This window comes from Coturnix japonica, chromosome 2, assembly GCF_054131305.1.
Source record: "Coturnix japonica strain WE chromosome 2, WE-NBRP24, whole genome shotgun sequence".
Taxonomy (NCBI): Eukaryota; Metazoa; Chordata; class Aves; order Galliformes; family Phasianidae; genus Coturnix; species Coturnix japonica.
The window spans coordinates 53647781-53673662 of record NC_140664.1 but is presented as its reverse complement, the minus strand read 5'-3'; the positions used below and the strand labels follow the sequence as shown (position 1 = coordinate 53673662).

The window sequence follows — 25882 nt, the reverse complement described above, 5'->3', positions numbered from 1 at the left end:
CTGAAATTTGCAATGCACAGTTGATGAGCAATACTGTAAAAATCTGCCTGAGGTCTACCTTCTTTGAAGTTGTCTGTGTCCCTATTTTGTGGTGACATACCAGAAAGGGTATGGCAGTGGAAGTACCTCTCTGCTTATGTACAGGTTTTCTCTCTCCCTTTAAATTCCCTACCCAGAGAAGCAGCTGAACATAGCCAGTGAGAGTGTTATTTACAGTTCCCTGCATGACTTTTTTGGTTCTGGCTCTCCTGTAGAATTGAGGCATAAATTTTAGCCTTCTCAACACACATGCAGTCATGTAAAATTCTATTTATGTGCTGGGGGTTACTAAGTAACAGTTGCTGAGGGAAATGCAGTCTTTTAACTTCATGACGTCTGTGCACTTGAAACAGCCAGCCAAATAGTGCATTAACATAGATTTTGCACATTAATGTAATGTGATTTGCTGTGGGCTATGTGCAAGCAAAACCTTTGGAAAAACCAGCAGCAATGTGGTTTGTAGAGCTGGAGTCTGTCTGCAGCCTGGTCTTATGAATAAGAAGTGAAACTCAGTTTTCCCCTTTTTCCTCCTTCTTTCTGTGAAACACAATACTTACAGATCCTGGTATACACACATGTTTATATCTTTATCCGCCTGTAGATACAGCTATAAAGGTTTAATCTGTATGTTTTGCATTTGTACCTTCCTTCAAGTGTAGAAAGGTTGAACAGAAAGCAATTTAAAAGCATACTGTGACTCAGCCATAGGCTGGCTGCTGATAATACAAGGAGAAGTTTACCTTGAGCCCTGTCTCCTCTAGTAACTGTGTTTACCTCTAATATTGCACAGGTGTTATCAGAGCTTTTGTTTTTTTTTTCTCTGAATTTATTTTCAAGGAACTTTACTTCAAGAAGTCACGTGTCTAGGCTGGTAGATAAGCTGAATCTTATCTACTGAATTTCAACTAAAGTGAGCAATCTTTGCATTAAACCAAGTCCAGTATAACTTACATTAGGGCTTGAGCTGGAGACCTTGGTATAATGATGAAAATGCCTTGATCTGTCATTAATTCCTACAGCTTTTGAGTCATTTATCTGCTATAAAGCTATTTCTTGTCCTTTTATGTGTACATAAATAATGATTACAGTGTAAAGATAACGAGCTGTATGTTTTTCTAATTGTATGTTACGTAGAACTTCATTTCAGGGAATTTTTTTAATTAATTATATCTTCTGAATTGTAAGGGGGCTTTAAAGATCATTTAGTCTAATTCCCCTGCAGTGAACAGGGACACCTACACCTACAGCTCACAGCCCTGTTCAGCCTGACCTTGGATGTCACCAGGGATGGGGCATCTACAACCTCTCTGGGCACCCTGTGCCTGTGCTTCAGTACCCTTATCATAAAAGCTTCTTCCTTTTGTCCAATCTAAATTTCCCCTCATTTAGTTTGAAACCATTTTCCCTTGTTTTGTTACAACAGACCCTGGTAAAGAGCCTGTCCCCTTCCTTATTATAGCCCCTAATAGATACTGAAAGGCTGCTCTCAGGCCTATGTCTCTCTTGTACTGAGGACACCACATCTGACCACAGTACTCCAGGTGAGACCTCACCAGCATAGATTAGAAGGGCAGGATCACCACCCTCCACCTGCTGGCCACACTTCTTTTGATGTAGCCTAGGTTACGGTTGGCTTTCAGGGCTGTGAGGGTACATTGCCAGTTCATGTTCAGCTTGCCATCCACCAGTGCCCCCAGTTCTTATTTGGCAGTGCTGTGCTCTATCCTTATATCCCCCAGCTTGTAGTGGGTGGATAGTGGGGGTTGCTGTGACCCAAGCGCAAGACTCTGTACTTTATTGAACCTCATGAAGTTCACCTGGGCCCATCGCTCCAGTCTGTCTAGATCATATTGTTAGTGTACATAAAAGGTATGTAAGAGTAAATATAGGTAGCTATTGCCACAGTCCTTTTATGAAGTAATGTAAATATCAGTAGGGAAAAGTCATTAAACGAACACGTTTTTTTTCGTATCATTGTAGCTGAATGCAAGTATGGTATGTGCTAATCACTGAGAACTGTGTTATAGCTCATGTATGACAGCATGTTGTCCCAGGTAAATAACATCACTCCTGTGTGAATTGTATAGTAACTTGCAGACTTTGAAAAATGCACTTTCAATTGATTGTTTTTTGGGGTTTTTTTGTTTTCCTTTCTATGGATGACTTCTCAAAAAACTCAGCCAAACAAAAAATCACAACCAAATAAAGAAAACCCCTCGTATCATCATTGCTTTAGAAGCTCTGTACATTGATTGATTGATTTTTATTTTTTTTTAGTTTATTTTTTCTGTGTGCCTGACATTATAATACCCTTGTTGTTGTTTTTGATGTGTTATAATTCTTAAGTACTGTTTGCATTTTGTTTGTCTGTGATTGCGACAGTGCAACATCTCAGCTCTTTTGTAATCTCTCATCCAGTCTTCCCGTTTTGGTTTTGAGGCCACGAATCTTTCCCTCTGGGGAGAAATCAGCCCTGAGTTCTCAATTGCTCAGTCAGGCTGCTGTTTTTCAGTACCTCTGTGAGCAGCCATGACTGTTCAAGTGGTTTTAAACTTGTTTGTTATCCACACACAGCTTTTCTCCTTGAGAGGCTGTCATCTCTGGTGACAATATTGGCTCCAAGCAAAGTATCTTTAAAATCTGTGAAAGTAGAAAAGCAGAACAAGGAAAACAGCTCTAAGTAGACATTTGTTCTTCCATTCCCATATCTTTTTCACTATATGGGGATTGACATGGGTCTTTTCTTTCAAATTACCAAGTTAAGGAAAACGGGTTAAATTTTCTTGCTAAGGCTTCCTTACTTTGCCATGTACTTTGGGAACTGTTCTTCAGTTTCAAGCATCTGTAATACAGTAATTTACAGTCATGTAACTTAAACTGGTGCAAAACATAAACATGGCCTTCACGGCTACATTCTGGCCATCAGGCTCCCAGCTTGTACTGGTGAATGCGGTTTACGTTTACTGAACTTCATGAGAGTCTTGCTTGCCTGCTTCTGTATGTTATCAAGGTCTCTCTGAGTAGCAGTTCTAGCCTTCAGTATGCTGAAAGACTGCCTTGCCATTTTTATTATCTGGATCTCTATTAAAGACACTGTGTGGTATTGGCTGTAGCACTGATCCCTGAGAGATACAGCTGCTGACTGTTGGCCAGTTGGAATTGGTGCTTTTGATTGCAGTACTCTGAGCTCAGTGGTGCAACCAGTTATCCACCTCTGGCATTCCACCCACCTGAACCTTATCTTTCATTTGACTGTACGAGTAAAGCAGCAGACTGTGGGAGGCTGCGGTGCATACGATATGTCTGGGTCTGTGAAGGAAGCAATGTTATCATGGGAGGCAGCCTAGTAGGTCAGACCCTGTGTGCACATGGCATAACCAAATAGGCCATTGCACCCACCTTCTTTATTTTAAAGCTTTTGCTTTACCAGTGCACTGGTTCCCTTTCACTGCAGATGCAAGTGTTCTGCTGAGGATATAATGAATATAAAAGACTGATAGAGTACGATAAAGCACTATGCTTAGGGCTCAATGGCAACACAAAAAAGGTGGAGATGAGTTGCTTTTCATATACACAGTCCTCTTTCTTTCAAGACAAGTCCTTATAACGGAGAGAAGAGGCATAAAGCTTAATTTGTAGCTGGATTGTGATCTTTTACTTACTTGAAATATTTCTGCTGGAGAGATTAGACACTAGTTATAACTTCACAAAAGATCTGAAAAATAGGCACTGAAGAAGAAATGGAAGCTGAGAGAACAAGTGTTTCTACCTAGAGCTTGAGACAGACCCAGACAGAGAATAGAAGTGCCTGCTGGTAATGCTGCTTTTTTCCCCGGGGAGTTTGTGATTTGCACAGATGATCAGTAGAAATGCTGCAAGTGTAATACTTACTCAAAGCACAAACAAAATAGTAAACTTGTTCTTTTGTCCTATAGCTCTTGAATTTCTACATGGAGTAGACTTATCTTTGTGCCCATCTAACTCCACCATGATACTTTTCTTCTGAAGGTGCATGGAAATTTTAGTAGAACCAAATTAATGACTCTCTTTCTGATGAACTGAATCATCATCTTAAAATCTAGTTTCTGTTTGCTTTTTGGCTCACTAAGTGAAAAGGTGGCTGCTTGTAGGTGTGGCTGTATTACTGGTATTACCATTTCTCCCATCTTATGTGAATGTGAGCCTTTCATTGTCATCACTTCTGGGATTTCTGTACCTTGGTAGTATATTGATGGATTTCTATTTTTACAGTCAGTTGGAAAATTCTGTTACTCAGTCCTTCTCAGGTATGATGTCTGTGTTTGACTCTACAGTACTGCCTCTGTGAACTGTTCTATTTTAGGGAAGGAGTTTATTTTAGCTTTTTGGTCTTTTTATAAAATGCTTATGAAGAATAGAATTGTGAGTAGCACAGTTGGTGTGTTTCTAATTCAGTGATTAGACTGTATGTTCATGCTTGTCAAGACATATAGAAACAGCTTTTCAGAACACTTATATTATGGACCATGTATTAAATCTGCAGGCAAACCTCCCCTGTTTCCAGGTGAGTAGCAGTGTGTATTTGCTGATGAATCAAGTGTCACCTGTTACTGAAGAAGTACTAAGTGTGAGATTTGGCTGAGTCATTTCCTTGGGCTCTTCAAGCTTTGTTTCACCACTGGCTTGTTGGAGTAAGCAAGAGTATTTGAAGTGACTGTTACTGAGAGTTAGGAATGTGCTGAATGCTTGATATGAAGGGAAAAATGCAACATTTTACCTGTACTTGGTGCATAACAAATCACCAAGGTCTGGTAGAAACTAGCGACATGACTTTACTGAAGTTTGGATGAACATTAGTAAGATTATGTATGTAAGCATTCATATTTGTATATCTGGACTGTATTGGGGTGTAAGTGGGCTCCAGGGGAGGTCCCCAGTATCTGAAGGTAACAATGGAACTGATACAGCAAATTACTCAGTGGCCAGATGTCCAGAACTTACTGAGTTCTGGATCTCACACATACCCTGTAAGATGTCCAAAATGCTGGTGAGATCAGGTGCTCTGGCTCAGTTTAATGTATGCACTCATTAAAGACTATTGATATTGTTTCTGAATGAAACAATGCATCCTGTTAACTTGTGTCTTGCTTCTTGCTTTAGAGGACCTTTATACACAAACTGTGCAGCAAGTAATGAAATTGGCCTGTGCCCTTCCATTAATCTCTGTCATTCTTGTTCTGTTTTCTTGCTGTTGCTAGAGTGGGATCAGTGTAATTAAAATGTCAGTTTAACAACTGATTGAAAAGATGCCTGAAAATAAGCGATTAAAATGTCACATCCTTGGGCACCTTTCTCTAAACATTTGTTTGTGGGGTTTTTTTTTTTCCCTATTAAATTTTGCCTCTGAGAATTCAGAGATGTTAAGTTCAGTTATTGGAGGTGCAATTTGGTATTTCAGCTTGTTAACTTGGAGCACATATTACAGTGGCCCATTTTTCTTCCAATCATATTGGTGCAATTGTAACTGCACAGTTGTTTTTGTGACGGTGCCTGTGTTGCTTAGGAGCATGGAAGAAAGCATTGTTTGCTTATTTTGATTTCAGAAAGAAAAATCTTGGAATTAGAAGGAAAATCATTGGAAGAAGGTACCTGTTTTTACACAAATCATTTACGTAATGCCATTTATACTGAGGTGGTTGGCAAATTTTGCTATGAAGGCAATCCGCTTTGTGGAAAAAATGAGCAGGCTTTAATGGTGAGTACAGCAGAGCTGCTTGCTGTTGGCATCTCAGGACTTGTAATTCTCATGGTGAGTTGCTCATAAAGAAGCCATGACAGAAGGAAATACCAATTTCTGTGTTGTCAGGCTTCCTGAGAAAAAAGGGATCTGTGTGTGTCCTACCTGGCAACTCTCTGAAGGCTCTGAAAGGATCTGTAGGACTTCCAAAGAACGAGCTTCCTAGCTTTCCTCTCTGAGAATAATAATAGTGCACCATGATCCTAGTACATATGAACACTGTGAAAGGGAAATGATCATAGCAGTAAAAGGGGCTGCCCCCTTTCCTACAGAGTTGAATTTGACCAAAGCAGTGGCTGGTGGCCACAAGTTTGTGTTTGTTTTAGAGCCATCTCATGGAGTTTCTTCAAGCAGTTGGGGTGGATTAAATTCTCCTGAGTTGTGTCACACTGTTTTAGTGTTAATGAGGTGTTCTGTTTTATTTATTGTATATTTTATGTTAGTCTATCAAGTTCTGTTCTGACAGTTTATGAATGATTGACAGATAGGTTTAACTGATTTCTGAAACATTCTTCCCTTGGATTTTCCATTTTGTGGTTAATAAGATAACCAGGGAATGTGAAAATGAAATCCTTGTTTTGCTTCTCTTAAAGTGCCTTAGAAAAAGATGTAAATTGATTGTAATCAGCCTTCTAAAATTGCTTTGTTTTTTAACCACGTTCAGAAAGTTAGGAAAGTGTGTATTTCAGTGTTTGTTCATTGGTGATAGGACAATTTTTCCTGCTCATGGAGAAAATACTTTATATTTTCCTCTGTTGTTATATTTAATTATCACTGACTGCTATGATTTAACATTTAGTCAACCTGAGACTTTCGGTGGCCTGCTGCTAGGAAGGCCTGCCAGATTAGGGCCCTTCATGGAACTGAGGGTGACCAGATCCCTGGTCCCTGGGTGGTGCTGTAGCATTCTGAAAAGGTAGTTACTCCTGCCAAATAATGTTCACTGTCAAAATTCAACATTCAGTTTAAGCATTATGCTGCCTCCTGTTAATTGTTTCATACAAAAGTTGAAGTTGATAGAAGCTGATAGACAAAGTCTCTTTCTTCAAATGGGAAATTTTGTGTTTTAAAACATAGTGATAGAGGAACGTGGTTGAGTCTGTATTCACTGGGTTTCTTTGAAGGAGTGAGAAACCTTTTATGCTACGAAGGAATAAAAATGTTCGACAGGAACCATTATTGATGAAACATTTTTTTTTAAATTAATTAATTTATTTTTTAATTGAGTTGCAGCTTTCTGATTTAATTTGAAGGGGAAAGAGAACAGACAAACCAGACTGACTACCTGAAAACATTTCTCTCCTCCTTCTTCTTTGGCCTTGCCTGATCATGATCCAGTGTTGATTTAAGCTTCAGTTTTGGAGCCCTTACAAAGCCATATACTTTTGAAGTGAACAGGCCGTGTGTACATTTGTATAAGTTTCCTTAAGTAGGAGTTGAACTGTTTGCTACAGTTATACACTCTATTTTGTATCTTTATCAGTTTCCTTCTACTACAAAGCCTTCCCGTGGTGCCAGCTGTATTTCACTATGCATATATGAAAAAACTGTTTACACATGGAAATGGGCAATCGTGTCTTAATTGTTCTGTGATCACAACCCCCATAGAACACGACATTTGAAAATAATATCTTTTATCTGGTGTCTGCATTTATTTGCCCTGCTTGCAGGACCCATGTGGGAGCACTGTTAAATAACAGTCAGCTTCTTTCAGGATTTGCATTTGATGTATAGGGCTATTTAAATCAAATAAGGGAAAGGAAGAACTTGCATCATTCAGTTATACAGTCCAGCCTTTTCTGTTTTAGCAGGATGGATGGGGCCACAGGAAAGCCTCATGGTCTTTACTTGGTGCCTTATTTGTGGCAGAGACGGGATTGTCAAGTGATGTAAAGCACTGAGATTGCTCTTGCTTCCAAGTCGTTGTATTAGGAAAAAATCACATAGCACATACCTCAAGGTATACATTGTCATATGTATTTTTTACCCTGATGTACTAGTGCATCATAAAATGATTTAAAATTATAGTGCATTAAGAATAATGCAATACATGCATACAATGAATTAAAATTCTCCTAGTGAAATGACAGCCTGCCTGAAATCTGGTCTGGTGCTGGGGAGCTGAGCAGAGCTCAGCTGTTGTCAGGAGCTGCTTTTCTTCTGTGTGTGTCTAGTCGGCTCAACTATGCTTCAGCTCTTTGTAGCTCACAATTGCATGTGTTCTGTTTTGCTTTTGGAAGCCCGCGAAGTTAACAATTTACACTGACAAGCTAAACCTTCCATATTTCCTCATAACAATGGTAATGCTGGTTTCATAGTCGAAATGTCAGTTGCGTAGCCTTGTTGTTTGTTTGCTTTTTGTCAAAAATGCCTGTCCGCTGTCAGTTGAAGGGCTGCAAAAGTAAGAAGGTTTTCACAGCTGAAGGCCAGGAAAGAGGTTTGTTACTAAGGACATGGCAGACTGATCTATTTCTGTTAGTCTTGTAACCTTCTTAGGCTTGACATTTCTACGCTGCATATGTCAAGGATGCTCCATGGGAACTTACATTTCTAGACAGGTTTTGTTCTTTTGAGTACTTTAAGTCCATGTAATACATTTCCCCAACAAAGAGGAAGAAAATTTGATTTAGCTGATTTGATTTTCAGTGCCTTTGCTGCTCGATGCTGCTGTGCAGAGGTGCACACACAAGTGCTGTGCAGCGATCCTTGCAGCAATGCCTTGAAGTGAGTTTGTACCACTGTGGAATGCTGTGCTGTGCAATGCTCTGCACAGTGAGCTGCCATCTGCTTTACCTTGCTTCTCTCTTCCTATGGATAAAAGAGGCAAACCTTCCAGAGCCAGGCCTCTTTGTAGACCTTGACTATGGAGTAAGAACTGAGGATCTCAAATAGCTTGTGCAGTGACAAGTGTTATGCAAGACTACTACCAAACTCAAACCCACGATACAAGAAGTTTGGTGTACAAGGCTGAAAGCTAATTTTTGTCTGAAAAACAAAATACTCTTAATCCTTTGTCCCTGACTAGTGAATTTAGTTTGCACTTTTCTGATGGACACGGCTTTGCTTATTTTTCTTCAAGTATAGTGCCTTGTTCTGTCACTAGTTGCTAGTTTTTGCATCTCTGTTCTACTTTTAGCATGCATAGTGTTCAGACACTTAAGTGTCTTTTGTCTTCTGATGTATCAGGTATTTGTAATCATTTTTTAAATATTTATATATATATGAAGTTGAAGTATATTGATGGTTTCACTAGCAGGAGGAAATAGAGTTGTTTTTGTGCACTTTTTCTTTATTATTGCTCTTCGGAAAGACCTCTTGTGGTGGCATTTGAAAATTACTAGGCCTCTGTATTTCAGTGCTGCTCTGGTTCAATGTACTTATGAAAGAAAGATCCTGAGAGATCTCAGATTGTAGCATTAACGATGCATTTCTAACTTAAATCATATTGTTGTATTGAAAAAAGAGGGAGTGAAATATTTGTGTTTCTTCAGCATGGGGGTAAAAGTAATGCTTGAAGGAGCTAAAATTAGCAAAGACAGTGTCTGCATAGATTAAAGGGGATGAGTGGCCTGGGAAAACAACAGTGTTGATGACTGTTACTGTTGTTCAGACTACCTTGGAAATCTGCTTATACACCTTTGGTGAAAGAGATTTGCTTTTGTGCTCGGAGTCCAGAGTTCCACCTTACCTCATCAAGGGTTGTTACAGCTCCTGTGATTCATTAGATTAAATGTCCATGAGATATTGTTCACTGTGGCACTTGAAGAAGAATGCTTGGGTTTGGAGTGAGGAACATATGTTCTTTAATTACATTAGTGTTAGGTCAAGTGCTCTGGAGGTTATCAAAAGCCAGTGTATTTCCAAGAACAATATTGGAACCTTATAGTGATATTCACAGCTTAGTATTGGCTGTGCTAGTGGGCTTATTGTACAGCTGATGTGCCTTGCCATGTCTGATAAGGGTGGGATTGGGAGGAGAAATAGCGATTCACTTTTCTGTCTGTACTTGTCCTCATTGGCTATGATTCACATTCAGGTTTCCTGTGTATGGTTTCAGCATTAGTGTTGCATAGAGCGAAAGACATGTGACAGGATTCTTGCTTCACATTGAAAATATTGATCTGAAGCATATTTTTATGTCTTGTCTTAACTTGTTTTTCAAATTCCATGCTGCTTTATAAGCACTGCCAATAATCTCAGTGTCTCAGTACCTACAGAGTAGTAACTGATGTAGCTTTTACTCTCCCTCTGCCCCATTGGATACAAGAGTCTGTTGCTATTGCAGAGAGGCTACTAAGATGATGTAGGACTTCGAAGGGAACATGTGTGAAGATAAGTTTAGGTCCCTCTGTTGGCTTAGCCCAGAGGGAATGGCATGGAGCTGTGCCAGGGGAAGGGCAGCTGGGGGTGAGGGACAGAGTCTGCAACAGAGATCGGTGGGCATGGAACGGGCTGCACAGGGCAGTGGGCACAGCACTGAGCTGCTGGAGTTCCTGGAGCGTTTGGACATTGTTCTCAGACATAGGGCTTGAATTTTGGGTGTTCCTGGGTGCAGCCAAGTGTTGGACTCTGATCCTTGTGTCCCTTCTGACTGGGGATATTCCATGATTTTCGCATCTTCTTTCCAAATGCAACTATCCTGTGTCAGTGGATTGAACACAGGAAATGTAAGCAGTTATTGTCTCCCTCTGGCAAGTCTAAACCTCCCTTTTCAGCATTAAAGAATACATTATGTACTATAAAGGCAAATTAGCAGCATATCGTGGATCTGTAAATTGTCTTTATCTCTTGTATTCTGTTTCATGCTGGAAAGATTTATGTCAGTTAGAAAATGTAAGAACTCTGGAAAAGGATCCTTTTCTCAAAATGAAACAGAATTGCACTGGAAGCAAAATGTTTTGTATATTAACCGAGTTCGTGAAAACTTGTCTGTAAACAAAAGTAGTTTTCAAATGTCCTTCACAAATAGAAGCACAAAGCAAATTATTGTGGAAATGGTAATGGGGAATTTAGTGAGTCTTTGAGTTGGAATTTAGTAGTAGTTATTGCAACACCTTGGTATCTAGTTTTAAAATAGACTGGATGCATCCCTTCAAAGTATTTGAGGCATCTAAGCCCTTTTTCAAAAGGCATTAGTCTGCCTGGAGGGTTAGTGATGGGATCTTTCTGTTTGAAACTTTTGAAGTTCTCCAGCTGGGGACAAGAGCAGCCTTAGTACTGTATTGCTAAAGCTGAGATTTCAGAGAAACAGAAAGTTGTCCTTGGAGTACTTTATCCATCTCTGTCACTTTTTCATCTCAGATGATATTTTGACAGGCGGGAACGTAAAAATGTGCTGTATAGAAGTCATTGAATAGAGGATATTTCAAGTATTGCATTTCAGAAATGGGAGGTAAAGGATCTGTAGAAATGAAAATTGAATTGACAGCATGAGGTCTACTAGAGAACTGGAGATCATGGTTGTGATTAGCCGGCTGTTTGAAAAAGTTCTTTATTTATTTGAAAATTATTGGGAAAAATATGGCATTTTAATTGCTGGTGGGGAATGAAGAAGGATCTGATGTAAAAGTTCCCTGGAGCATTTTCAAGAACTCAGAGCTCTGGAGATAATGTGAGCCCAAGTTCAGTCTGGCATAACTGTGTTGTACATGCTGGCAGTAGCCTTGCTTGAGGAAGTGTGTGTGAGTTTCTGAATTAACGGAATGGATTGTGACTCTTTACGGTTAAGAGGAATTAATGGCTGACTTCAGGAAGGTGCTTGAATACATTATTAATCTATGTATAGAAGATCTGTGGCCACTTGGAGAAAGACAGGTGGTATGCCATGAATTCTTGCTGTGCAGGGTTGTCCACAGTATGTTCGGTTGTGTGGTTACTGATGGAGTCCTTGAAAAGGAAATAATATGGAACTTTTCTTACTCATTCTGATGAGACTTACATGGTAGTACTGTTGTTAGTACTTAATTTGGGGATGCAGAACATGATGACAAAGTAGCAAGGAAAATTATCCCTGTTAAGAGAGACTGGAGCCCTGCAACTCCTACCTACTTCAGCCATATTCTTTATTTAGAAAAATGTTTGTGCATTTCAGACTTACTAATGATGATAATGCTTCTCTATCATGTTATCATGTTAAGCTGCAATGTATCTATGATTTAAAGATTTACTTTTCTTCTCCTCCTGGAACTCTGGAAGGTTGCTGAGAAGAGGCAACATATATGATGTCCTAAGGGTATACTGTAACCTGGCCAACATGCACCCATAATGTAAATATTAAATGGAATGCAGCCTTACGTTATAGAAATAAGATGAATATCACTGCAGAAGTGGAATATCAAGAATGGTTTTCTGAGTTCTTCAGTTGAGCCTGGAGTTGCATGATTTACTGCTATGGTTACAGATTACGTTATTAAGATTATTATTGCCTGCAGCGATTTATACTTTTCTGTTCTTCCAAAATGGAGGCTTATTGGCAGTTAAATCAGTTTTCATCTGCTTGAAATTTTTGTTGGTCATTGAGGTGGTGTCAGTTGTTTGTATTAAAATATTTTTGTAAATCTAGCATAGAGGAGGAATCACATGTTTTACCATGTCAAGTGCGCGTAAGGTAACCTACTGTGGGCAGTAGCAAGTGGTGAAAAGATGTAAATGGACAGACGGTTATGATGCCAAAGCAATTGTTTGTGTATACACAGTTTGTGGTGGTTTGTTGTTGTTGTTTTTTATCCCAGCAGTTATTGCTTTTGATGTCAGTGTTGTACTGAAAATAAAGGAAACTTAGGTCTATTCTAATTTCTGCAGTTGAGATGGAGCTAACACACTGTCTGGTTTTAAGAGACAGGAATGGGAACGTGAGCACAAACCATATAAATAGTATAAAGCTCTACTTTGAATAGGATTGTTTTTATTATTTTCTCTTTTGGATATAACACTAATCCTTCTTAAATACTTGTTTGGTTTCTGATGAGAAGTTTTGATATATCTCTGTGTTTTTCCTTTGCAAAATGAAGTTGTGAAGTAAAAGCTGTATGGTTGAAGTAAAAGAGGCAAGACCTTCCTAACTAATATGCAAAAATGGCAAGCTAGCTTAAAAGTTGGCTTGAGTACTCAGGAGTACAGTTCTTCATTTCTGAGTCCTGTCTTGAGGAAAAAAGTTGCTTTGGTAAATGTAATATGCTTTATTGTACTTTCTAACCTGATCTGTTACTTCATGGATCCATTCATTGTAACTCTTCATTTCTTAATATTTCCCATTCAGGTAAAGATCCCTTAAATACACATTGATAGCAGCAAAATAATAATAATTTTAAAAATGCCTTTTTGCACTAATGCGTGCGTACATTGCCAGAATGTGATTTTGTTGTTGGTATTAGTTGATGGCAAATATTTTGATAGCTACAAGTTATTTCTATATTTACCTATCAAAATTCTTAAATATTATGTAACATGGAGACTGCAGTGTTCACTCGCTCACTACTATAATGCAATGCAACAGCTGTGATGGAAAGCAGATAAACTGAGTCACAAAGAAATAGTGGTCTGCTGCAGTGGAAAACTGGACCAATAGGTCCTCTAGTTTCTCTTCTGATATCAGAGCAGCTGCAGGGTTGGGGACATCTTTGTCAGTTCCCTGAGGTGCAACACATGCAAAGTGCTTGTCTCATCTCAGCACCTGAATTCCAGTTTGAAGCAAATTTTTGACTCTGGGGAGAGAGATAGAGAACTGATGTGAACTTATATTTAAATATGGAATCGTATAATCATAGAATTGCTCAGGTTGGAGAAGACCTTAAAGATTATCAAGTCCAACCTCACCAATCCATACTACCATAACTCTAACAACCCTTTACTAAATCATGTCCCTGAGCACCACATCCAAACGGTTTTAAACACATCCAGGAATGGTGACTCAGCCACTTCCCTGGGGAGCCTGTTCTGTAAAGTTTTTTCCTGATATCCAGTCTAAACTTCCCCTGGCACAACTTGAGGCCATTTTGCCTTGTTCTGTCACCAGTGAGAAGAGACCAACCGTGCTCTCACTGCAATCACCTTTTGGGTATTTGAAGAGAGCAATAATGTTTCCCCTTAACTTCCTCTTCCCCAGACTAAACAGCCCCAGTTCCTTCAGTTGCTCCTCATAGGGCATATTCTCCAAGCCTTTCACAAGCTTTGTTGCCCTTCTTTGGACCTTCTCCAGCACCTCAGTGTCCTTTCTGTATTGAGGTGCCCAGAACTGAACACAGTACTTGAGGTGGGGCCTCACCAATGCTTAGTACAGGGGCAATATGACTTCCCTAGTCCTGCTCACCACACCATTCCTGATACAAGCCAGGATGCCATTGGCCTTCTTGGCCACCTGGGTACACTGCTGGCTCATAATCAGCTAACTGTCCATCAGTACACCAAGGTTCCTTTCCAAGGTTCCTTTCTCTCAGGCAGCTTTCCAGCCACTCCTTTCCAAGCCTATAGGGTTGCCTGGGATTGTTGTGACCAAAATGCAGGACTTGACAGTTGGCCCTCATGAAACTCATACAGTTTACCCTGGCCCATCGATCCAGTCTATCCAAATCCCCCTGTAGTGCCTTTCTACCCTCCAGCAGATCAACACTCCCTCCCAATTTAGTGTTGTCTGCATACTTACTGAAGGCGAACTCAATCCCCTCATCAAGATCACTGATAAAGATATACAGATATATAGTTATAGGATGTAAGGATATGTAGGTCCAAATCTGATATAACCAATAGTTATATAAAATAAACTTATTTTGCTAGTCTGTCCTGAAAGTGCATTGAGTGCTCCACCTGAAAGTCAGATCTAGATAGAATTACAATGCTTGGTACAAAGGAGCTTTATTTTATAAACCACCACTAGCACTTTGTAACTGTAGGTAATGAATCCATCCTGGCAAAGCTCAAGCACTGTAAAGGAATAACTTTTGAATTGTTCTGTCAATTGGTTGGAGAGGCTGAGACACCTGAAATTTTTTAGGATACTGGAAGGAAGAACTAAACAGATGGGTATATCTTGCCTCTTAAAAATCTGTTTTGTAGTAGAAATTATCTTTAGAATATCTGGATCATTAATCATTCTTTTGCAGTGATATTTTATGTGTCATATTTGATTATAAAATAGTAGCTATACCAGTAATAATGACATTTTAATTTCAGTGCAAATAATAAAGCAAAATAAGTCTTTTTAAGGCTATTTTTTTTAGGGCTAGCATTTTGTTTAAGGAGCTATGCCAAAGAGATTTATATCCCGCCATGTCTTGTCATGTTTTAGACTTATATTCTGAGGCAACTTTATTGTTGACATCTTGGAGGTGACATCTGTCAACGCCAGCAATGCAGCTTATCCAGGAAACCTGAGCTACCATGTAGTTTTCACTGTGATTTAACTCAACCCAAAATATCTCAGGACTTCATATTTCTGACTTAGCTGAGAATGCCAAAAACATGTTTTTAGAGGAATGGATGTTAACATCTCCCTAGAAAGTACATAGTATGACAAATTTGTAGTCACTGTCTACTGAGTACTTTTTGCAGCATGTTCATGACCCAGGCATTTCCCATGAAGAACAAGAACATGGGAAATAGCAACTCTTCTCCTTCTGCTTTACAATACACTTAGATGTGATGGAATACACTTGAAATTGAGCTGATAAGTATTGTCTTTGCACAACTTAGAGCAATAGTTCTGATGAGGATTTCAGTTGCTTGCTTCATCTTCATCATGTTCAGTTTGATACCTTAAGTGAGTGCAGAACACTTCTTCTGCAGATGATTTTTCCTCTGAAACAGTTTTCCTCCTATCCTTTTCTTTTTCTTTTCCCCCTAGCTCTGTTCTGCTCTGCTGTGACACCAGTAAGCTTTTTAGGTCTCGCTTTTATTATATTTATTTATTTATTTATTTCCCAACAGATTGCTGTATTTCTTCAGTATTTCTTGAGTTTTTATGCCCTAAATTTGACTGCTGTCTTTGTGTGGGGAGGTTGACAGACTCAGTCAAAGTGTTTTCTTCTCTCTTCTGTGCAGTTTTTAACGAGGGAAGATAAGAAGCTGCATACAGGTTGAAAGTGTGCTTAAGTTCTGAGGCAGTAACTAGTATTTTTCATGGACTATATAGCAGCAGTTCCAAAATGTAAGTCAGAATTTGTAAATTCTATAAAGGCAATTTATTCGAAACCTCAGAAAAAGTCTTATAAATGAGCATGTTCTTGAAAAGAGCAGTACCTGTCATTTCAAAAGCATAGGCATACCACATTTCTTTTTCTTTTACAGCTTATATTTAACTCCTTCTAGCAATATTTAATATTGCATCAGTCAATTCATATCCTTCACTCAAGTGCTGACCAGTTTATGAGCTGCACTGCTGCAAGCGTATACTCTTCTTCTGAGTACCCAAGTCAAACATGCTGAAAACATGAATCACTTCTTTTGTTTTTAGAGTTTTGTGTAGTAGCAATATAACTTTAGAACTCAGTGTTCCATGAGTTAGGTCTTTTCTTTTGCAGCTTTCAGTCTTTTTTAATTCGGAGTTTAAATGCTTTGAATTCTGGCAGCTCAAATTCTGAAACTGTTGGTTTATCTTTGGTCTCAGGTTAACACTATGTATTTAATTGGCAAATCTGTTTCAGAACTAATTAGGTGCTTGTGCTTCAGATGGTCATTTTGTTGATTAAAGACTTAAGAATGGCTGCTACCAAGCAGTAGAACCTCTTCTTAGCTGGCTGACATTTCCTCTGTCAGGAGAAATATTTGTGCCCTGTGTTCTTGGTTGAGTATGTCAACAATGGGAAATGTCAATAGAAAGAAAGTGAAATATCAGAGGGAAAGGTGGAAACTTGAAAGTCTGTCATAGTTTTTCAAGATCTCACTTTTGTTCTGCCTAATTTAGATGTCTTCCATAGTCCTATAGAGAATTTTGCCAATGGCATTAGAGCTCCACTTAAATTCTCTTTCCAGTGCATTTGGTGAATAGACAGGTGAAGCAAACATAGTAGATGTCTGAGCAAGGTGTCAAAGATGCACAGCTTTCTTTTGCATATATGCATATATTTATCTCCCAGACACGCATATGCACATCCAAGTTATATGCTGTACACTGACAATGCTTTTGTTAGCATCCCAGCTAAATGAAGTATGAGATGGGAGGAGCAATATGCTTATCAAATGTGATGGTTTGACTTTAAGTTGAAGTGCAAGGAAATAACTAATGAAGATACTATGTAATTGATTTTTTTCTCTACTGTTTCATTATTGAATCTTAAGAAACAATGACTGTAAAGCAGAGGGGAAAAAAAAAGGTAAATGAAAGCTCTATTTAAAACACTCAACAACCTCCCCACCCCCCAAGAGTTTTTCCTCAAAAAAACATACACATAAAATTATGAAGATGGCAAAACCCTTCATGTTATTGCTTCTGTGTTCATTTAAGAATGTGATTCTTGCATAATTAATACATTTGAAGAATGTTTCTGGTTAGTGACCTTAAAAGAGGACTTGATCTGAAGGAGTGGTTTGTTTTACAGAATGCTGAAACCAAGGTGGAAGAAGCGGCTAAGGAGAGTCCGAAAGCAGCAAGACTAACACAGCAGTCTTCAGAGGACAATGAAGTATTTGGTGAGTTACTCAGACCATTGGAAAATATTACTTGATCAGTTAGTTTTGTATGTATGCTGTTGTGTAGGGCTTTTTTTTTCTTTCTTCTTCTTTTCCGAGTAACAACAAAAATGACTTGTCATCTACTGACTGTTAGTAAATAGCATCCAGGTATGGGCAGTACAGCTCCAAAAAGAAGTGGAAAGGCTGAGGAAAAGACCAAGAAGAAAATGGGAGATCAATGGTCTGGAACATATATCTGAAGAAAGATTAGTATTTGGTTACTGTAGAGAAGAAAGATTGAATGCAAGTGTTTAAATTAAAGACAGTATAGAGTGAGAGGGAAAGTCAGTTTTTCTCTGTCCACGATGGATAGAACAAACTGTGATTTCTTCAAATTGTGGGCAGACTCAAATGGGGTTGGGTAGGGGAATCCTAAAACAAATACTGAAACATTGGCGTGTATCATCTTAGCAGATAGAGATTCATCATCATGGGCATTCAAAAGCAGGTTAGATAAGTTATTGTGTAAACTGATACAATATAGTTCCACTTGTGGCAGAATTGGATAGACTAACTACCTGATGACCTATGAGGTCATTAGGTTTTAGATGAGCTCCTCTTGTTGGCTTTCTGTGACTAATTCCACACATCCCACCCCCCATAGGTTTTGCTGATAGCTTTCATACCAAATAAGAAAAGGCCAGATATAGTTTTATTCTGCATTAAGATTGGGAAAACTGGGAGCAAACCTTTGTTTTTCTGACTTTATACTGATTTTATGCTAATAGAACTCCACAGGAAGAAAGCAATAGCCTAAAGTTCCTATAAAGTTTAAAGGTTTGTCAGTAAATGTATGTAACGTTTAGTTCCATCATGTTTTGGCATGGAAACTACAACTGTAAAAATCATGTGGATTTTATTAAGGCTGACTAACTTAACATTTTGGATGATTCAACTACTTATGAACACGGTAAGGAAATATTCTCCCGCTTTCGAGGTGCAGAAGGAATGGAGCACCAATAACTAAATCTTTCTTACTATGTGTGGAAACAATGCATATCCATTTAGACAGGTTTTGGCTAAAGTCTGCTTTCCTGTATGAGTTAATGCAATGTGATTAACATGTGAGCCTGAATTCCCTGTATGAATGCTTCCAGCACTGATCAGATATTGCTGGAGGCTGAAGAATCCACGAGTGGACGTAAGAAGTAGGTTTACGCTTCATTAATTTTGTGGTGAGATTATTACCTCATTTCCTCTATATCTGCTCCATCAGCCGTTTGCAGTAGATCCGGTTCTACTGGTTATGGAGCCCCACGGCACTGTATTATGCATGTCCCAAACTATGTCCTTTCTCAATGTGAATCTCTGCAGTGCTCTTCCTGTGAGAAAGATGGAGACAGTAAGGAGGGAGACAACAGCCAACTTCTTTCTACCAGCAAAAACTCAGGCTTTTACAGTGCCTCTGGGACCGGCATTAGCCCCAAATTACTGTATCAAACTAAACTAGCACTTGATTGTACAGACCTGTCCCATGTGGAGATGGTGAACTTAAAAACAAACAAACAAAACCCACAAAACAAAACAACAGGAATTAAAATAGTGGAGTTCACTGTTGGTGGAGTTAAATTCATATTACAGTGATTTTACAGTGATGCAGACCCTTACTATAAATTATTTTGCTAATTTAAAAAGTGGGCATGCAGTCAGCTTCATAAATGCTCTTTAAAGGTAATGATTTACTAACAAATTGCTGAACATTTCCATGTTCCAAATCTGTAAACTGAACTGCTTATCTAAGATAAGCAAGAAATCAACCTTTGCTAGCTAGCTTGGCATCATGAGGAGGAAAACTTCTTTCCAAATCCAAAAAGAAGTCATCATCTTTTATCAACCCTTTTATGACTTTACAAATGGAAGTCTAGTTTGTTTGCTTTCTAAATTAGATGAAAGCTGTTACGAAGGAAGAGGCGATATGGATCAAATAGCCTGTAAACTGTTAAGTGAAGAATTCAAAGTAGGCTGAGGGTGCAAAGTGTGAAGCTCTCTGAGAGTCAGGGAAGAAATGTGTTCAGATACAAGTTTCACATGTCTGAGAATGGCACTATTGTATGTAACTGCTTTATACTGCAGTTCTGGGCAATTTTTTTTTAAGAGATTCAGATCCATCTTGTAGAGGGTAAATGACTACAAGCTTCAGACAGCTTTCCCTAGGCAAGGTGTTTGTTGTTTTATAGTCTTCTCCCTCTGTCCTGATGCATTTCAAGCCATCCTTCATTTCTTCTTTCTCTATGGTGAAGTTAATTATAATGAGTGTCAAATGTGCACCAGTGGCAGGTTAATTTAGAGCACTTCTAGTCAAAGAGCTGAAGCTATTCCTAGGAATTTTAAATAGCCTCCAGTCTTTTTGACAGACTTTAGCACAGGTTATTTGTGTTTGTTGGTTTTTTTTTGTCTATGGATCACTGTCTTCTGTGCTTGCTTTATTTATTTGAGACAAAAATCACTATCTGTGGCTTTTTCTGGGACAGTGCCATCTCCTACAGAAAAAGAGGAATCAGTGAATTTAATTCCTACCTGAAACAGCCCCCTTGGGAAAAGGGATGCTCATGCCTTGATTGCTGTTGTACTTCTTCCTCGCTGTGCTTTTCTGTTCTGTGCATGAGCTCAAGGATTTCAGAAGAACCTGGACCCCCTGGGGTCCCTGTGGTTGTCCCTCAGTTCTTAGCCACCCGGGGGCAGCAACTGCCAGTTCCCTGCAGCCAGTAGCTCGTGCCTGGACAGCCACAGCAAAGCAGGCAGCAACCTTACTCCATTCTTATTTCCCCTCTTTCTAGGGTTAGTATTGTCTTGGACCAGTGGAAAATGTGATCTATCAGAAGAGAACCTTTGTATGGCAGGCAGTACAGAAGGTGTGCAGTTCCTAGAGGTTGTTATTATGGAGTTGTTGTCAGGGAAGAATTTGCTTCTAGAGAAAGTGTGGTTTCTGCACTGCTTATTGTTTGAGTGTGGCACAGTGTTATTGATTGAAAATTCTGTGGTAATAAAGAACCAGGTGTGGATATCTCTTTCATGTCTACTAGAGCTGGTAGTGCTCTCTGTAAATACAAGTAAAGATCGATCTACTACTGTGAAAGAGCCTCTTGGGAAATGAACATGAACATCTTTGTTTTCTTCTTCTTCATGAGCTGGATCCAGGAATTATTATTTTGGAAGGTATTTTTTGTTTGCTTTGAGTTTTTCCTTTGTTTTCGTTTAATATTAGTTTTTATACTGAGATATAGCTGGTGTGTCCTCAGCAACAATAGAGGCTCGTTGTACGAGATGCTTTACTAAAAAAAGAAGAGCGTCAGAAATGGGCTGTGTTTCAGAGAGCTAATTCTCAGAGGTGATGAGCTTTTAACACAGAGTAAAGAAATGGAGCCTAAGGGTAAGGATATGGAAGAGAAAGGGAATTGAGTCTGTATGGTAGTCCTATGTGTAACTATCAAATTCTGAATTAACAGGAGTTAGTTTTGTTTGTGCATTGAAAGGATTTGCTTGTGACACCAAACAGGGTTCTGTTGTCTGTTCTAACACTGAATATTCATCTGTGTTGTGAATCTATAATGTTGTGCTGCTCCAAACTTCTGTTGAACTTGCATGTAGTCAACATGATCACTGCTGCAACTAATATGTAGTCAGAAAAGGATCTTTAATGACTCAGTATAGGAGAGAGAAGGGAAATGGCTGGGTAGAGCACTGTGCATTCAAAGATATGGATCAGGAGTCACTGTGCTGGCTTTGCTTCCAAAAGCAATTATAAAATTATGTGTGGATAATTCAGAAGTTTGTTCAATCCATTGCTGCTACTGTGAGGCAAAAGCAGGGGACCGGACTGCCTGTTGCTGGCTAGGAGGACTGGACCTACATTTGTACAGTCCTCTGAGTTGGAGAAGGACAACTGCAGACTTCTATAGATACTTCTTTTCTATTGGGATGAACAAGCATAAAATTACGTGTAAGAGAAAGTTCTCCATGCAGGAACTGTGGTATTTTGACAGCAAGTTCTCCTTTCTGGTAGCAATGAAGAGTTAATGTAATAACTAGCATTTTAACAGTTTTTTAACAAAAACAAAAAGGTAAAATTAACTTTTTCCTAACAATGCCTGAATTGTGTTTTTTTCCCCCTTTCCCTGAAGCAGGAGGTAAGCTCTGCTGTGAATTTGTCAAAGCAACACTGAGCAGAGCATTGTCTGTTGTTCTGCCATTTTTAGCTGCAGCTCTGGGTTAGGTTCCAAGGTCACTTTTGTATGCGGAGCTCAGGGAAATAGCTCAAAACTGTGCAGTCAGCACAATTCCACAGCAACCCTGACTGACCCTGGTTCATTACTTATGCTGACACCCGCTTCTGTGTCCTACACGTTGAACTCCTGTGGGTATTTGTATAACCCTTCACAGGTTGAGGAACTTCTGTCTCCACTGGGTTGCCATCTATAATGTTTTGACAGATGTAGGCAATACTGCTGTTGGCCTTAATGTTGTACGAGGGTTACCACAGTTACTGCTGTCCCACCACGTCCACATCTGGAACGTATTTTGGGTTTTTTTGGATGCTGATATTGAAGGCAAGGTTCTGTTTTTGGGTTGGGTTTTCTTTCTTTTTCTTATGTTCCCATTCTGTTTGGGATGTAATAACAATAAATAAAGCATATTCCCTGAAAACAGTAGGCAATGTTCATCTCTTACAAGTGGCTGTACAGAATATACTTGGGAGGTGGGCATATATATGATCATGTGCAAAACCTGTATGGATTTCACATGTGCTTCTAGAATTTGTTTTTGCTTTTAGAATCTCATTTAAAAGGAGAAGGGGCAGAATTCAAAAGGAGGAGCTTGAAAGAATTTAGCAGCTCCTGACTACACGATCTCTTTCTCAGGAGGTTATGTGACAATGAGAGGAACTTGCTAAAAGCTGTGTGTCACTGTAGTTCTGTGACCTTCTTACAAGGGAGTTTCTCTCATTGTAAACACCATTGACTGTGGGATGCAGAATATGACTTTAATGAAAAACAATGGCAAGCAGACATGAAAAAATCAATCCTGTGATGCAGCAGATTGTTCTAGAATTGATGTTTTAACCATAGTGCAGTTATTCCCTCTGGCATGAGACGGAAATGGGTGAATTCAGTCTTTCATAGTTTTTCATTATAAGCTTAAGCAACAGTTCTGCTATTCCAGCTGTCTATATATTTCCACTTCCCTTCACTATCTTTTTCCCGTTCCCAATTGCTTGTGAGTCTTGGCCTGCCTGCTTCTGGAGAACAGTTATTTATCAAAATGGCACCAGAAAGACTGAAATAATTTCCTGAACTGAAAAAAAAAAAAAAATAGAGAGATTTACATTTTAACAAAAAATTGTTGGTTTTTTTTTTTTGTTTTTGTTTTTGTTTTTTTTTTCTGTGTAGTGTTAAGTAGCTGATGAGCACTGCTTGCATCTTTTTCTTTGGGTTGGTTGGTTGGTTGTTGTTTTTTGCCTACCTAAAGGTTTTCTTATTATTATTTTTCAGGGAAAAGTTTGAAATTCCGTTCTTGCAAGGTCTTGTGTGTCATAACACTTCTTGCTAGCTGGGCATAGGGAACCTCGCCCTGTGCCGTGTTAGAGAACTGTTGGGGTGGAAAGAGACCCAGAGGATTTCAGATCCAGCAGGTGGTTGACCTTCTAGTTGTTATTTTAGGGTTTGAAGCTTTTTATAAAGTACAAAGATTTGCATTTTGATGCTATTTCTGTAGTTAGTTTGGTTATGGCTCGTTAGGTGACTACTCATCTTTATGGATTTTATAACAATATTCAAGTTTTATTTCTGGCAACCATTTGATGCATCAAACAGCACTGGTAGCTCCTGGGTATCTAACTAGTTAATATGCAAACACAATTACCACACTGCTCTATGGTAGCATCTAGACCTGTGAGATTGCCTGTAATGTGGCTTTGATGTTTACCACACAATTAGTGCACATGCTGTAGGGCTTTTTAACAAATATGATCCCAGATGTTTTTTTTTTTCCAATCTGTACCATACACAATGTGCATGTCTAAAAGAGGCCTGTTTTTTTTCTCCCTATTATGGGGACTGATTTTGTTACTGGATTTGTTAACATAGGCAAGGACCAGAGCCAAGTGATGCCTTCTGCACTTTCAGTAGTGCTGGCCCGATGGTGTGCGCTCACTGTAGTTTATCAACACAGTAACAGTACAATAAATGATTCATGATTCATGATTTTAATGGTTGCTATACAGTGGGCAGGATCCGCTGAAATTTTTCCCCTTGTTTATTCAGTGAGTCTGTATAAGAGATGGGGGGAAGCACAATAGGCGTTCAACATCCTATTGTTATCCCCAGCACACATTGTGGCTGATTGTAAAAGTTAGGATGGGGAAGGGTTGCCCAGTGTCACATGGTGCTGTGTGGTGATTGAGGCCTTTTGCTAATTAGCTAACCATGAACAGAAGTTATTCCTTTCCAAGTGCATTTTGCTGCCTTTGTCCTGATAGCAGGCTGCAGCCCAAGGGAGTTTTCTGTTTGCACAGAAGAAACAGAATCCTTAGTGTTTTCCATTACTGGCCCTTATGTAGCAATCAGTTTGGGTAAGGCAGGATTTGAGCTGCAAATGAATTACAAGTGCTTCTGAAAGATCTTTATTTTGGAGAAAGTAGCTGGGATGTTGCTGTTGTCCCATTTCCAGTTTGCTGAACTGAATAAATGCTCAGTCCTGGTTTGAGTGAAATAAGCCATAGAATAATAAGCCATAGAACCCTCTGTGGGCCAACTGCTCCACTGTCTTCTTAGCTGAAACAGATGTTGGCATTAAAGTTTAATTACTCTGTGACTCACTTTTGATGTCATGGCTAGAAGAAAACCATAGTGAATTTTGGTACCATTTATTTTGAGAATGTATGCCTAGAAGCATCAACTGGGATACATATATATATTTAAAGAAAGTAATACAGATATAAATATATGTATGCCACTTATTGTAAAAACAAACAAACATTCTTCCTCATATCCAGTCTAAATCTTCACTCTTTCGGTTGAAACCATTTCTCTGTGTCCTATTAGAACAGACCCTGCTTTTCTATACAGATCTTCTTTCCTTTAGCTTCCCTTTAGGTAGAGCTGTGTTCTCAAAAGCATCAAACTCTGTTTGTAATGAACCAAGATGTGAAAGCATTATAGGGCAAGCTGAGCAGCAGTAAACTCACTAGGAGCAGGCTATGCCAGAGGAGAAGACAGCAGGTTATAAAAACCCCATGCAAGTTGTGCTCTTGTGATCCTGACAACATAATTTTACTTCCGCGCTGAGTTAATCTACATAATGCTTCAGTTTGTGTATAACAAATGTATGACATTTCTAACTGTGTCCGCAGGACTGGAAATGATTCTGATGGTGGTGTGGAAAGTGGAGAGGGGAAAGTGCTGACAGGGAGGTACACAGCAGAAAGTCACATCTGAGGTGTCTGTTTTTGGTGAGGAAAATAGAAGTGAAAAGGACCAGTGTACGCTGGTGTGCACCCCCTGGTACTTGCACAGAAACATCCTGGTGGTGACAAGACTGCAGTTGCTCACAAGCAGAGAACAGCCACGATAATGCTGCTCTTTATTTCCAGAGCTGTTCAGAGCAGGCTCACTCTCTAGAGGCTCCCATATAAAAAGCCAATAAAAAACCTGGCTTTCTGTAGACCTTCTAATATTTTTACTTAATTAGAAGAAACCATTTTTCTGCCAACTATAAGGTATCTCCATTCAACAGGGACTTTAAATTAGCCTGAGTGGTTTAGTAGCTGTCACCTGCAGTAGTTTGGGTGGGGTTTTTTTGTTTGTTTGACACTTCCTATGTGACACTACATATACGTTCTGAAAATTTACTTGCATTTTAGCATATTTGGCAAAATTTCCTGATATAACTTCTCTTATCTGTTTCAAAATACCAAGATATGAAAGCAAACCTGTTTTGGTATTCAGGCTGAAAACTCCCCAGAAAATGAAACTTTCTCTCTTATTTCTTCACTAAAGTACTCAGCTCCTTCTATGAAGGATGCAGGGCTGGTCAGCATTGTTGTGGACTGTGCAGCCTACAAAGCATATGAGGTTTAACAAAAGCAAGTGTAGAGTCTTGCATCTAGGGAGGAATAATTGTATGCATCAGTACAGGTTGGGGGATGACCTGCTGGAGAGGAGCTCTGCAGAGAGGGACCTAGGTCTCCTGGTGGACAACAGGTTGGCCATGAGCCATGGGATTTTGACATTTCCTTCCTTTCGTCACAACTGTCTACCCTATTGCTGAAGTATCATAATCCAAGAGTGGACTTACTATAGGACTAATTTGGTTATTACATGTGCTGCAGAAGCACCTAGCTAAGGAGTAGGACTTCATTTTTCCTGTCAGTCAATAAACAGAAGGGGAAGAATATGAGGAAGGCTG

General features: G+C 39.2%; 1 protein-coding gene across 4 annotated transcripts in view; it reads left to right on the top strand.

Moving 5' to 3' along the window:
* Positions 1–25882, top strand: part of MBP (myelin basic protein) — a 99762-nt gene that overhangs the window by 34585 nt on the left and 39295 nt on the right. For all 4 annotated transcript variants that reach the window (XM_015855126.3, XM_085537581.1, XM_085537583.1 and 1 more), the window contains exon 3: positions 17347–17437. In XM_015855126.3, coding sequence (XP_015710612.1) covers positions 17347–17437 — 91 coding nt within the window. The remainder of the gene's footprint in view (positions 1–17346; positions 17438–25882) is intronic.